Below are 14,007 nucleotides of genomic sequence, written 5' to 3' on the forward strand. Positions count from 1 at the left end.
CATCTGAGGGCACTTTAGAGCAAATACCTTTTGATGACAGGAAAAGGGCACATACAAAACAAATCTCAAAAAAATAGCACCAAAATCATGTTTATACTTTAAAAGAGGAGCTAAAATAACTCCCATAGCTGGAAGCTTACAGGAATGTAAATCTCATTTTGGAGGGCAGTTATAAAATCTCAGCTTGCTGGAGTTTGAGCAGTGCAAGCTGACAGATTTGGAGGTGTGTTTGGGAGGTAAAAGTGCTGCAGGAGCTGGATATTAAACATATGATTGTCTATGAGTTTGTTCTACAGACTTCACTCTAATACCACCATTCTTTTTTTGTGTTGCACTGCTTAGTAGGAAGCTCAAAAATTATAATTTCAAATGAACCTTTCCATATCAGCAGAAGAGCTTACCCAGTAAGATTTTAAGATCATTGGCTTAAAAGGAATATTCTTAGTTCATAGAGAAATATTCTTATTCCCAAAAAAACTCTTCTAGTTCTGAAACTTCTTTCCAGATATTAAAATACTATTCCAAAAGCCCTTTGACAAAGGAGTTTTCTTACCTGGCTTGCAAGAGAGAGAATGAATGCCCAATCTTCCTGCCACTGTTCCTCTCGCAAGGAGAAATGTAAACCGAAGCTTTGGGAATACCACGATTCCCACTCTTTCCAGCGTGTGTAAAACCTGAAATGTTACACAGAGAGAGAAAAAAAGTGGTAAAGGCAAAAATATTTACTCAATATAATCCTGACAGCAGTATTTAACCTTCATCGGAAGAAGGGAGAAGAAAGAGCAAGTAGCAGGAAAACTGAATTTTGTTTTGTTTTTTTATCTTCAGGAGACTCCATTTATCAATCTTCACTTAAGAACCACTTAAAAAAAAAGCAATGCCTACAGCAAACATGATCCAAGCTCCTACCAGGCTCCTGCATAGTTTGATACCTCTTGCAATAGGTTTTTTTTTTAAGTCTTATTTAGGTTTAAGTGTTGATATACAGGGAGCATAAGTAAGACATTCCATTTCATACAGGAGGAGTTGCTCATTCTTCTCACACAAAAAATAGGTATTGTCTATTTTTAGCCACATCATGAGTCAATTAACTTCAAAATGCTTGCATCTCAATTTCCAGCAGCCCATGGTTAAGAGGCAGAATCTGTTTTGTAGCAGATTTTGGAGCAAAGGGGTGGTAATTCCACATTATATGGAGTTGTAAAGCAGTGTGGATAAGAATCAAATATGCAAAGTGGGATTTAGTTTAGTCATGATATTTTATTTAACCATTTACCAAGAAAAATGACACATTAAAAGGAAGGTGTTTGCTTTTTAGAAGTTTTAACTCTGTCCAATCACCACCCTATGGAAAAGCCATAACTTCATATTAGGAACCAGGATTTAGGGAACAGTGCTAAGCCAATTTTTAAACAATGGCCTTTATTGTGAAGACAAAGAAACCATTCTGAAGTTTCAGCTTATTAGAAATGTCACTGAAATTAACTCATTTAATTAAAATCTGAGAATATTAGCAGGCAGTGAGTGTGTGTGGATAAGATCTTTCCTGTGCTTTCAGGGAAGGTGGAATCACCCTAAAATCTTGGTGTGTAGGACAGCAGCCACCAGCCAGGCTGGGTTTCCTGAGTCCAGGAAAAATTTGCATGGCTTAAAATTCCTGTTATTGAGATATTTGGATAGGTCTGATTGACAGTAATATCTACAGGGAATCTTCTGGATCTATACTCCAGTTTTTATCCAAACACACCAACACTTCTACCTTTGAACCTGATAAATATTTTGCCTGTTTTCTCTCATAAATTTCTAACAGTACTTTGTTAGTTCAAAAGTTTAAATTAGTTCATTCCCAGTTCTCCTGAAAGAAATTTAATCAGATTCTGGGGGAAAGAGAAGAAAAAAAACCAAAGCAAAACAACAACAAAAATCCCCACACCACCAGAATGAGAGAAAAAGCCCAGAAAATTCAAGGAAAAAAGAAAAAAAAGAAAACACCAACCTACTCCCTAAAAGCTGGATTCTGAAAGTGTTCTCCCAAAGAAGTTTCTTCCCTGAGTTAGTCAGAGAAGATTTTGATCTCATAAAAAGCAAACTTTTCAGGTTAACACAAGAGAACTGAGTGCATCCATTAAAGAATAAAATCCTGAAAGTCAACTTAGGGCATTGTGCCTATTCTCCAGCAAAAGCTAATGGTGGAATACAAAAGGGGCACTTCAAAACACATTTTTGTGTAAACTAAAAAAGTGGAGTTATTGAAAGGTGAGTGGAAAAGACTCCACAGGCCAGAGCCTCTGGGAACTTCACTGTGGAGCTTTTCTGAGTACCAGACACAGACTGTCTCTGGTAAATAGATTTTTCTTTGTTCAGCATCTAAACAAACATAACAAAACAAGGTCAAATGAGTTACATGAGTGTTTTCTGTCTGACTATAAAAATACCCATTTTTAAGTGTCTTTGTGGAGGCTTTGAAAAATAATTCCACTAGATAAAAAAGTTTAAGCAGGGATTGCATTTAAGAGCCTGTTCCAGTGACGACATCTCTTCCTATCAGCCACATGTCCTAGCCCACAAAATTAAATGTATCTTCTCAAATGGAATCTATACAGCACTTACAGGATGTACAGAATGATCAATTTACAACAAAATCTGGCTAAAAGATTTATTCTAAAGACTTATTCCTAACAAGAACATGACTTGGTCCTTGAAGACTTGTTCCCTGGAAGGAGCACATCAATCAGTTAAAAACTATGCTTCTAATAAGGATAAAGATTACACAAATACAGAGTAAAATGAAAATTCTGTCTAGACATAAACTAAAAAGCTTAAAAGACTGAGTAGCCTCTAAGTGAGAGTTATGTTAAGGTACAGCAGTAAGTCAACCACAATTAACACCAATATTTTAGGAGATTTGGTCCAAAGCTCAGTAGTTTGCAGCATGTTTTTGGATACCATGTTTAGTTTTGTTACCATAAAGAACAAAACCTGATCCATCCTAAATTTCTGTTCTGGCCTCATGGGAGCTGCATGTGATGCCAGGGACATTCCTGCATGGTTGAGATGCACACTCCATGCTGAACAGCTCCAAAGCAGTGACAGATCCTCTCAGACATGGATCTTGGGAGAATTGCTTCTGAGGCATCATTTTCTGGAATTCAGCTCTGGATGCTAATTTGGGGAGTTCTCCCTCAACAGCACAAAATTTACTCACAGGTACCCCCAAATTAATCTCCTGTACAGCAAGAGGACAGGGACAGGCTTTCTGCAGTATGTGCTGACAGTGTTTCTCCTGTCCTTGACTACAAGAACATCAAAGAAATGATCACCTGTGACTGGGATTATCAGTTTTTATCAGCTCATCCCTTAGTCCAGGACACCCTGGAGAGCTGCTGGACACCACTGGGGGAACAACTGAGATTGTCCCTCTAGCAGAAGGAAACAACCACAGTGTCCAACTAAAGGAGGTCAGTGCAAAGCAAGAGAAGCTGTTTTACAGAATGATAAATCCATTTTATGGCCAAATGACAGAACCAGTTAAATGTCAGCACTCTCTGCTTTACTGCCATTATTTCAGCAGACAGAACAGGGATAAAAAGAGCAATCCTGAGTAAAGCTGTAACTAAGCAGATGGAATGAAAACACTGAAAAGTTTATAAAGAATAAAAGGCTATCTTCTACTAACAATCTTCTGCACAGCTCCCACCGAGCAGCAAGGCACGGCATGTGCATGATTTACATTGCCAGGACACAAACTGCAGCTGCAGTAACTGTGGTTAGTACATGCCTGACAAGTATAAAGCATTTTAGTGTTTGAAATGCCATTTGCTGAGCATCACACACCCCTGAGTTCACAGCATCCAAGTTTCCAGTGCTCCTATTTAAAACATGAGATGAAGATCCCAGCTGGGACCACTGGACAGCTTTGAGGAGCACAACCCACAGGTGTCTTGGGCTGCAATGTAAGATGTGGCTGGGGGTGTGTATTCTATTGCCATCTGTCAGAGGTGGGGCAGTTTTCTCTGTCCATGGGGCAGTTTTTTCTTTATCTCTCCCACATCCAATCCTCCCTCAGGAGATCTCTGCTGTCCATGGCCAGTGAGTGTCCCTGCAGGGCTGATCCAATTCCAGCATCCCATGGGGAGATGCTCCGCCCAGGGGAGGAGCCAAGCATTCCTACCTGGATCCAATCTGAGCTTTGGGACACCCCAGCAGCCTTTGCCCCCTGCATTGCCAGAGGAGCAGCTTTCTGCTGCCCTGCATTGCCAGAGGGAGCCCAGGCCCATCTGCAGCAGCCCTGGAGCTGCAGAGGAAAACTCCCCCCTTGTGCAGGATCCCTGCTGCAGCAGAGCCACAGCTGGCACTGCAGGAGGGCTGAGCCCCCATGGGATGGGGCTGGGACACCACCCTGACACACAGGGGGGCAGGACATATTCTGACTCTGGCAGTGGTTTGTTATTTTTTTTTTTTGTACTACTGCATTTTTATTTTTAATTTTCCTAGTAAAGAACTGTTATTCCTATTGCAATATCTTTGCCCGAGAGCCCCTTAATTTCCAAATTATAACAATTTGGAGGGAGGAGATTTACATTTTCCATTTCAAGGGAGGCTCCTGCCTTCCTCAGCAGACTCCTGTCTGTTCAAAGCAGCAGCAGGGCACTGGGGAGAGCTGGCAGCGGGGTTTTGCTGCTGCAGCAGGGGCAGAGGCTGCCCAGACTCACCAGTGGGAGCAGTCGTGTAAACTGTCGTGCAGGGCCTTGCGCAGCACGGAGTCCTTGTCGTAGATGCCCCAGGTGGCCTGGAGCACCGAGTCCAGCAGGCAGTCCCCGGCCGTGCGGTTCCACAGCGCGTACAGCCTGCTGTCCAGCCGTGTCCCCAGCTCCAGGGACCAGTTAATGATGGGAGACTCCTCCTCCAGCTCTGCAACGGCACAGCCAGCTCTTAAACAAGCTCTTGTTTATCTTGGGGAATTCACACAGCACAATAATGGCATAGTCTCAATGATCTACCCCTCTGCATGAATAAAAACTGTCTTCATACAACAATTGATGCCTCAGGTTTTAGCTTTTCTATGTTTCAGAGTCTGTGCTGCTAAAGCAAGAGTCTGAAACATAGTGTGCACTTCTGAGCTTCATATTAGTGGATGGTGAGTTGGGAATGCTGAGCTCTGTGCACAGAGCAGGGAGACAAAACAATTCCTGCTCCAGCTGGGCACCAAGGACAAATGATCCAAATCTCAGCCCAGGAGCACAAACACCGTGGGCTGCAGAGAGAAAAACAAGCAGGGTGGGACTGCCTGGGCTAAAGCTGGAATGGGACAATGAACTGCAAGGTGCAAATGGAGCAGAACTGATCCCAGGGACAGACCCCGTGCCCGGCCGTGCATTTTGGGGCCATTTTGGTTCATCTTGGGTGCAGCCCTGGCTGGGCTCTGGTGCTGCCCAAGGTGCATCCATGGAGGCCTTTTAATAAATCCCTGCTTTATTCTTTAACTTTGTCCAGTCTCTGTTCTAGGTCAGCCCTCATGTTGAGCCCTCACAAGGCATCAAAATGAACAGGTCAACTAACACTGGCTGAGGAAATTTCTTCCACTGTCAATAAAATAAACCAAAACCAAACCACAGCTTCCCCCATCATTTGTTTGAGAATTGTTACTGAAATGAAGACTTTTTTCAGTTTTCCTTAAAAAGCTTGTGACTCAAAACTGACTTTTAAAGATTTTTGAAAATCTCTACAAACATGATTTCTACAGACTCCATTCTCCCTCTGCCTCATAAATGGACTAGAAATGTTAAAATTAAAATAATTTTACTTGGGCAGGTAGTGACAGGACAAGGGGGATGGCATCCCACTATCACAGAGCAGGGTTACATGAGATGTTGGGAAGAAACTGCTCCCTGTGATTGTGGTGAGCCCTGGCACAGGCTGCCCAGAGAAGTTGTGGCTGCCCCATTCTGGAAGTTGCTGGTTTGGTGCAACCTGGTCTAGAAGGCCTTCAAGGTCCCTTTCAGCCCAATCCATACTGTGACTTTATGAATTCCAGGGTGCAGATCCAGCTGAAAGCGTCCAATCTCTATTGAAAACATGTTCATGGACAGAGCCATGCATATACAGACAGATGTAGTCCATTTTTAGGAAGAGACACATTGTCTAATGAAAAGCCAGGAGTGATCCCAGCTGTTCTCTGTGCATTTACCTTTCTGAACATCTCTGTCAAGTACTTCATCAAACAATTTTTCCTGGACTGTGGGCGGTAAATCTTCAATATCTGAAAAAATAGAACGCAAATACAAGAGTCACTAAATGTTACTGTAAAAGAGACATCAGCAGCTGCTGCTCAGGAGAACTCACAGAACAGCTTTAGCCCTATCAGCACTAACACCTCCTCTGGAAAGCTGCTGTCATGTGTGACCCAAGGCTCTGCAGAGCTGCTGAGGCAGGTTTGCATCTCAGCCTCACTGTCACACCTCTGATGCAGAAAGGATCATCACAGCATGCATAGGGTAAGACTGGACTTCTCTGAAGGAGAAAGTGGAGAACAAGCACTTTGAGGTGAGAAATTTTACAAAAGAGTATTTTTACTTTCAACCCTATTGTATTTTAGCACAGCTTCAATCCTAAGCAATGCTTTTCCACCCATCTGGAATGGCTTCTCCTCTGCAGTCTATCCCAATGGACAGGTACAGTTTGCCAAGGGATGTATTCTTCTCCAGAACATTCCCCTCCTTTGTGATCTCATTCAGGCTTCAATGAAACAGTTCTGAGAACCCCAATGGTTTAAAAAACAAGAAATGGGAAAACTATTAAGCTATGCCATAGAAAATGCCGGTACTGACAACTGCTCCAAGAGCATTACAGACAGAATTTGCAACTACCTCATAAAAAAGAAGGGGAAAAAAGGTGGAGAACTGTATAATGGGCAGAACTGTTTTGTGACTGCTGTATCATTTAAAGCAACAAACACTGTCACACATTCTAAAACTCAGCATGTGCCACACAGTAAATATTTGCTCCTGGCCTGCATTCCAACAGAGGATAAGCAGTAAAGGGTTGCCAGGCAGAGCAGCAACCAGAGAAGCTTCACTGGTTTCAGCACAATCATGAAACTTAAACATGTGGAAGTGAAGGCAGTAATAAAATAAGAACAGGAACATCCAGCACCCCTTCAGGCACTTCAGGGTCTAAGGACTGGGGCCTAAGTGGTATTTCAAGGACACAAAGATCTCTCTTAATTGCAGTGTGGTAGCTGCCAGTCCTGCTCAGATGTCCAGTACCCCAGGGCTTTAAGCCCACATTTAGGCACATGAGTTGCTACTGAAGGACATTAATGCCTGCTGCAGGCAGGGTGATGTGGGGTGGTCTTTTTTTTTTTTTTTTTTATGATTGATTGGGGCTTTTTAAGCTAAAACTGCTTGCAGTGACCAGTAATGAATGTAAAAGCTTTGCTCTCTAATATCCAAGCATTGGCTTTTCAGGAGGATCCAATCTGTTTATCTGAAAGGTCGAGTGGAAACTGGTTCCTAAACTACATTGTTCAGGTAATATCTGAGCAGGATTGTGTGATTTACATTTCTATCCTTGGAAATGCTCTCTGGAGCCAAACTGCAGAAGATGTGCAGTTGGCAAAGTGTAAGGAAAGTAGAAAGTCTTGATGCACAGAAGCTTTTGAACAGCTTTATTTTTTAATTACTAAATGGCTACTACATGACTCAAAGATCTGCACACTGCTTTAAGATGTCTCTCTTGAAAATACCAAACAAATTCTTAAGCTCTGGAGAGAACATTTCTCACATGTTAGGAAATCCTTGTTGTCCCTTTCCCCTCTCTCCCCTAAAAAGCAATGAAATTTTACTCTCCCAGACACCCCATGTGCCTCTCACACACAACCCACAGAGTAAAACTGAGTACAGCATCTCAGTCAGGTGCACAAGTGGCAAATATTATCCAGAATTTTGTAGAGGAGATGAGGTAACACTCAACCAAAGGGGTTCCAAATAGAATTTTTGCAATGTTTTATAAAGAAGACAAACAGATCTGCTGATTGGCACAGTTGGCAGCTACACATTTTCTTACTAGTGGTAGCACTTCTATTAAAGGAAACAGCTTTTGAAGATTACAAGTCTTCTAATAGCTCCTTGTTAATAGGTAAACATTCTCTTGATCTCAGAGCACCTCAAAAGTATTCAAAAAGTGCTATTGCTACAACTAGGTAAAAAGAACAGCTCAGGGCCTCCACAGCAAGGACTGAAAGCTAAAATAAACATGTGAAAAGTCACATCATGGACCAGAAATGTCTGGGCTCCAATCCTCACTTTAAACACAGCCTTTCCTTAGAACACACCACTTTTCTTCCATTTCTTCATGTCTAAGTAGGGCAACAGATGCTCAGTTCACAGGAACAATGTATGGACTGAAGTGTGCAAATACTGAGTAATCAAATTCAACTACTAAATCTGACCTAATAAAATAGGTCTTAATAAACAAAACTCTTAATAAATTAATTAATAAGCCTCTTAATGAATAAAACCTACACACACATCACCACCACAAAGTCAAAATACCTAATTTTCAACTAGTGGCCAAGCAATAAAAACTTCCAGCAGGAAGAAGGGGGTTTGTAGCTACCTGCAGGCAATGTCAACGTCACAAATTAATTAATAAGCCTCTTAATGAATAAAACCTACATCACTAACAGAAAGTCAAAATACCTAATTTCCAACTAGTGGCCAAGCAATAAAATCTTCCAGCAGGAAGAAGGGGGTTGTAGCTACCTGCAGGCAACGTGAAGGTCACAAGGTCAGTCAGGAAATAGCAGGCAAAGTCTCCCTTGCGCTGATGCAGAGACGCAGCGATTTCACGGCGGATCTGCTCCGTGACCTCGGGACACACCATGGCAGGAATGCACTTGGCTGCATGCTGGGACACCTGGAAAACAACACATGACTGCCCTCAGGATCAGCCCTTTCAATAGAAAGATTTGGGAGGGATGACCACCAGCAGAGAGTGTTTGGTTAGCAAGGAATGCAAGAGAGCTGGCACCCTGAAAAACGTAAAGTTGAGTGACTCTTAATGAAATGTCTCATTTGTCATGGAAATTATAACACAGATCTGGTTAAAACATCTTTAAATTGAAGAAGTGAGTTAAAAGGTGACCACTCCCAGATGAAAAAGAGGAAAACAATAGGTGAGAGCTCATAATAACAGCAATCTTAAATCTCATGCCTGAGTCAAGTCTAGACTCAACAAAACTTTATTAGCACTGCACAAGACAGTTTCCTACAATCTTCCCAAAAACTATGAAGCTAAGATAGTTAAATTTCTCCAGTTCACTGGCAGCAGAAACCCATTCAATGATGGACAGGTGGCACAGGGATGACACCAGATGCATATTAAAAAAAGTACCTTTAAGACCCACATTTTCATTCATTCATATCCTAGAAAAGGAAATTATCACTGGGGCTCAAACACTACCAAGCATTTCCAGAAATTACAAGATGAGTCAGTATTCCTAGGCACTGAAAGAAAACCAAACACAAAAATCCCTAAGACATTATTTCAGTAAATTAACTTGTTTTAAAACATGTAACTCCATCCACACAGAGTTATGTAAGCAGCACAAAGCTGCTGATATTAGTCGTATATAAATATATACTCAAGGCTTTAGCTACATTTGTCTTGCTTCATCTACTCTTTTTAATTATTCAACATTGAGCATTCCATCATCTTTATGTGCTTTGTAGGCAAACAGCAGCTTTCAGAACTGCACTAAGCATCAGGGAAGGAGGCAGAATAAAAATCTGGCCTTGATCAGGTGAGGAACCAAAAGTCTGAGCTGACGGAAAAAGACAAAAAAGGGTAACAGAATTATTTACAGGGCAAAGATGGAGAACAGCAGAGGTCACCAGAAGTGAGGCAACACAATGGAACATGGAAGAGCAAAATAGAGGAATTAGTCTATAAAATGGGCAAGGAATAGAAAAAATGCAGCAATTTTGCAAAGCAAGAAATCTGCCTCTCTCTGGAAGAGAAGCTGCCCCAAAAGCCAGGAAAGCCAGCCCAGGTAGACTGACTCATGAACAAAGTGAGAATAAACTGCGCTGTCATTGATGTCAGGGCTTTGCTTTGAGAGCATTTCCTCTCCCTCACCCAGAGCACAGGAAGCCTCACAATAGCTCACTTCCACTGCCAGTAAAGTCCCAACGTGTGCCAAGACTGCTCATTAAAGAGCAAACTGAACATCCCCAGGACCATCACAGGGAGTCTCTTAAAGCCAACTCACTCCTTGAGGAGAAATCCAAGGCACAGGGCGGCGATTCACGTAAATTCCACCAGCAGCACAAAGCAGAGCTGCGCACCAGGGGCTGCACACAGGGGAGCAGCTCCCCACAGGGCTGCTGCATGGCTGCAAGGGAGCTCACCTCAGTGAGGAGGATGGCCAGCATGTCCTGCCTCTGGAAGCGGATGGCCAGGTGCACGAGGGTGTAACCCACGTCGAAGGCGGACGGGCGGTTCAGCAGCCGCACCTCGTCCGCCGTCAGCTGCCGGGCAATGTCCCCTCCGGACGACTTGTAGGCTTCCACGGCAGCCAGGTCACCTTCCACAACTCCTGAGGGCACACAAACAACACACAGCCCGTTTCAGACACCAGGGAGCCATTCTGGAACAAGCCACCTCATCTCACTGCTCACCTGTAGCTGCTCTGTTACAGGCCAAACAGACAAAGATCAGCTGCATAGCAAGAAACTTGCCAATTTTTTTATCATTTCAGGCAGAAGGCTACAAAATATTTACACTTACCTCATCTCAGACCATTTCTATTACCCACACTAGCTGGAAAATGTAAGAGACCAAAAGGCAGCTCAGAAGTGGACCCATGATGCAACACCAGCAGTAACATAGACACGAGCATTTCATTTAACCAGAGAGGAAGTAATTTCTTCATAGTAAAGAGATTAATTTCATTATTTAATCACCAATTACAAGATCATAGAAATAGCATCTATTAAAAGGTTTTTGGCCTAAAAGTTTTATTTTTTTCCAAACAATACAAATGGTTTAAAGCATAAATTTTTCTCTTCAGCTCACCATCTCTGCTACTAATGAAGCCTGAGAGTTTCCCTCAGGATACTCTATTAAAACTGAATTAAAGAGAAATTAAATACACTGTGTGCACCTTCTAAAGCAAGAGGAGAGGAACAATGAATGACCCCAAAGTCTCCTAGATTGCCTGGCAGTCTCTGATTGATGTACCATGCTTCCTACCAAGCCCAATCATGCTGAATGCATTCCTTAGCTGCAATTATCACAATACACCATCAGTAAGATGTGGAGCTGCTAACAGGATCTGTTCCAATACAAGACTTCCTAAATTTAGAAATTTCTTCAAGTATATTCTATTTTAGGTGCGTGGTCCACGAGAGAACAGTGCAGTGCTGAACTGAGGAAACAGAAGTGTCCCTAAAGCCATCTTTGCTGGAGCAGTAAATGGAATCTCCCTCCTGAGAAGCAGCCCTTGTTGCAGCAGCTCAAGCAGAGAAGAGCACAGTGACAAATGAGAAAACCCTGTCCCTATTTTCTGCAGCTAAACCTCCTTCCTGAGAGCCAGCAGCTGAGTGGAGGCTGCAGATTGAGACCCAACTCCATCCTTCACTTCATCTGCTCACCAAGACACACAAGCAGATGAACAGGAAAGGTCATCAAACCCAGTCAGGGCAATCACTCCCACTCAGGACATGAAATCAAATTAAAAAAAGGAAAAAGCCACAACACTTCCCACCCCCTCATCCCAAACGAGTAAAAATCCCCTACCAAAATTAAAAAAACTCCAACACAACAAATTGAAATGGCTGCTAGCAGAGAAGCACAGTAACCACTGGCTTGCTGGTTAATCCAGGATTTAGAAAAGCATTCTTAGCTCAGCCAAAAAGTATCATTTTGAATGCTGAGATTATAAAGCTTTCAGAAGAAACACAGGGGGAAAATGGATTATCAGTGCAAGACATTTCTCTACAAAGTCATCAGCTGTGCTGTGTAAGCTTCCACAGATACCAGTTTGATTATTCAACAGTGGTCTGAACCAGAGAAGTTCCAAAACAACAGCTCAACTGCAAATTTTAGTCATACAGTGTCTACCCGCTCATTCCAGAGTCCTAACAGGCCAGGCCAGAAGGAAAACCACAGAGACAGTGTTCTGTAGTTTTGTGCTGCATGTGTCTGTCTCCTGTAAGGAAGACACTCCTGCTCCTCTCCAGCACTACTCTCTCATTCAGTGCCTGCCTGGGTGTTCTCCCCAGATGAGTTCTATCTGTTTTATTTTATTTTAGTTCTTGCTCTGTAGGAGTCAGAAGTGCCAAGTGTAGGACTTTCTTTCCATGCAAGCAATATTTCTGCCACTGATAAGGCAATTCCTCATGGCTGTTGCAATGATCATTCCAACCAACTACTCCAAACTGGTATTTTGTGTGTGTGTGTAGATGTGGATGTGTATCCAGATAACAAATCAAATTTCTCATGACCTGCCCTCTTAAAACAAGTTATACCACAGCTCTGGCAAACCCAAGAAGCAGAGGAAAGAAGAAACTTGATAGAAGAGCGAGTTCTCTGCTATTTTATGATATTCTTATTTTTTTATTGTTACATTCATTTAGGAGAAGCACCTTGTTAAAGGCCAAAAGGCACATCACGCCTTTTTGTATTTTAACCACTCCTACTGACATGGGGGAAACTCCTGTCACCACACCTGCACCTTCCACCACATCCCCCAGACAAACACACCAAACACCACCCAAGACTGGCAGGTGGCCACTCTGAGAATCCAAATACCCACAAGTGATTTCAAAATTCAAACAAATATCCCTAAAATGATCTTTTGGTGACAGATGATCAGACCCAAATCACATTGCAGCCAGCCTGTCAAGCAGTACATGTTACTACAGCCTACTACTGGGAAATTCATCATTTTAATTGTTCTCCCAGTCCCCCATCCTCAGCTGCTTATTACCATCCCACTTTTCATCAAACCTCAGCAACAACTGAGCTCCAAGGCTGATGCTGAGGTGCTCACATGAAGTTTGGCAATGCCTTTTTCAAGCACCAACTACTACAAGCTGCAGTAAGGATCCAGATCAGTGACATGTGTTCCATGCAGCACTGCCTGTTCTGGAAGTTTATTCCCACGTCTTGCAATACTTGACATTCCTCAAAGCCCCATGTCCTAGAATTACTAAAATTGTTATATAAGCTGTCAGTTAAAAAGTACATTTCTAAACTTTGCTGATGAAGTTTAAGCTCAAGATCAAGTAATACATCCAAACCAGGCAAACTGAGTATACTTTCTAGGCCTTAATTAAAAAAAATAAAGAAATGTATTTTTAGTATTTTAGGTACAGGGTTGGTGTGCTGCATGACACAAACCAGCAGAGCTAGAGGTCACAATGTGACTGTGGGCATGGATACTATCTGGCCTTCCTCTGTTTTTTAATCAAAACAGGTTAAAATTACTCTTTATAGCAGGGGAAGCATCAGGAAGTTTTTCTTTGTCTAACTCACAGGGCTGATATTCCTTGGGCATTACAAGCCTCCCTGGCCCCTCTGAGCCACTGCAAGAAGTTAACATTTCTCTTTACCTGTTCTACCAAATATCTACTCCATGTAGCCACTTCAGAAAAACAGAGAAAATTCCTCCAAGTGCCACCCTGCTTACAGTGCCAGTCCATACAACCCAAGGCAGCAGTGAACACAAAATCTAACAGTGACTGATAACAGGCTGACTGTTAGAAACATGAACCAGAAAACACAAATCTTGCCCAAGAACTATGAGGGGAATTTGCCTACAGTATCAGTATTCAGTATCACCATACTAAAATGAGACCTGAATATGCTTGCATTGACAATAGGAGGCACATTCCTACAAAAGCTTTGATTTCTGTGGGATGAGCCAGAGCCTCCAATTCATTAAGTCATTTAAATAGAGCTCAAAACCCCCACTGTTTATGAGAAATACTACAGAAATATTTA

At 42.4% G+C, this 14,007-nt stretch overlaps 1 protein-coding gene across 2 annotated transcripts in view; it reads right to left on the reverse strand.

The window, feature by feature from the left end:
- Nucleotides 1-14,007, reverse strand: part of ZRANB1 (zinc finger RANBP2-type containing 1) — a 44,297-nt gene that overhangs the window by 8,279 nt on the left and 22,011 nt on the right. For both annotated transcript variants that reach the window (XM_054277285.1, XM_054277286.1), the window contains exons 4-8: nt 10,410-10,597; nt 8,763-8,916; nt 6,188-6,259; nt 4,713-4,911; nt 554-674 (exon numbers count right to left, since the gene is read on the reverse strand). In XM_054277285.1, coding sequence (XP_054133260.1) covers nt 554-674; nt 4,713-4,911; nt 6,188-6,259; nt 8,763-8,916; nt 10,410-10,597 — 734 coding nt within the window. The remainder of the gene's footprint in view (nt 1-553; nt 675-4,712; nt 4,912-6,187; nt 6,260-8,762; nt 8,917-10,409; nt 10,598-14,007) is intronic.

The sequence above is a fragment of the Melozone crissalis genome, unplaced genomic scaffold (assembly GCF_028551555.1).
Source record: "Melozone crissalis strain CALT ecotype California unplaced genomic scaffold, PUWL_Pcris_2 ptg000019l_1, whole genome shotgun sequence".
Taxonomy (NCBI): Eukaryota; Metazoa; Chordata; class Aves; order Passeriformes; family Passerellidae; genus Melozone; species Melozone crissalis.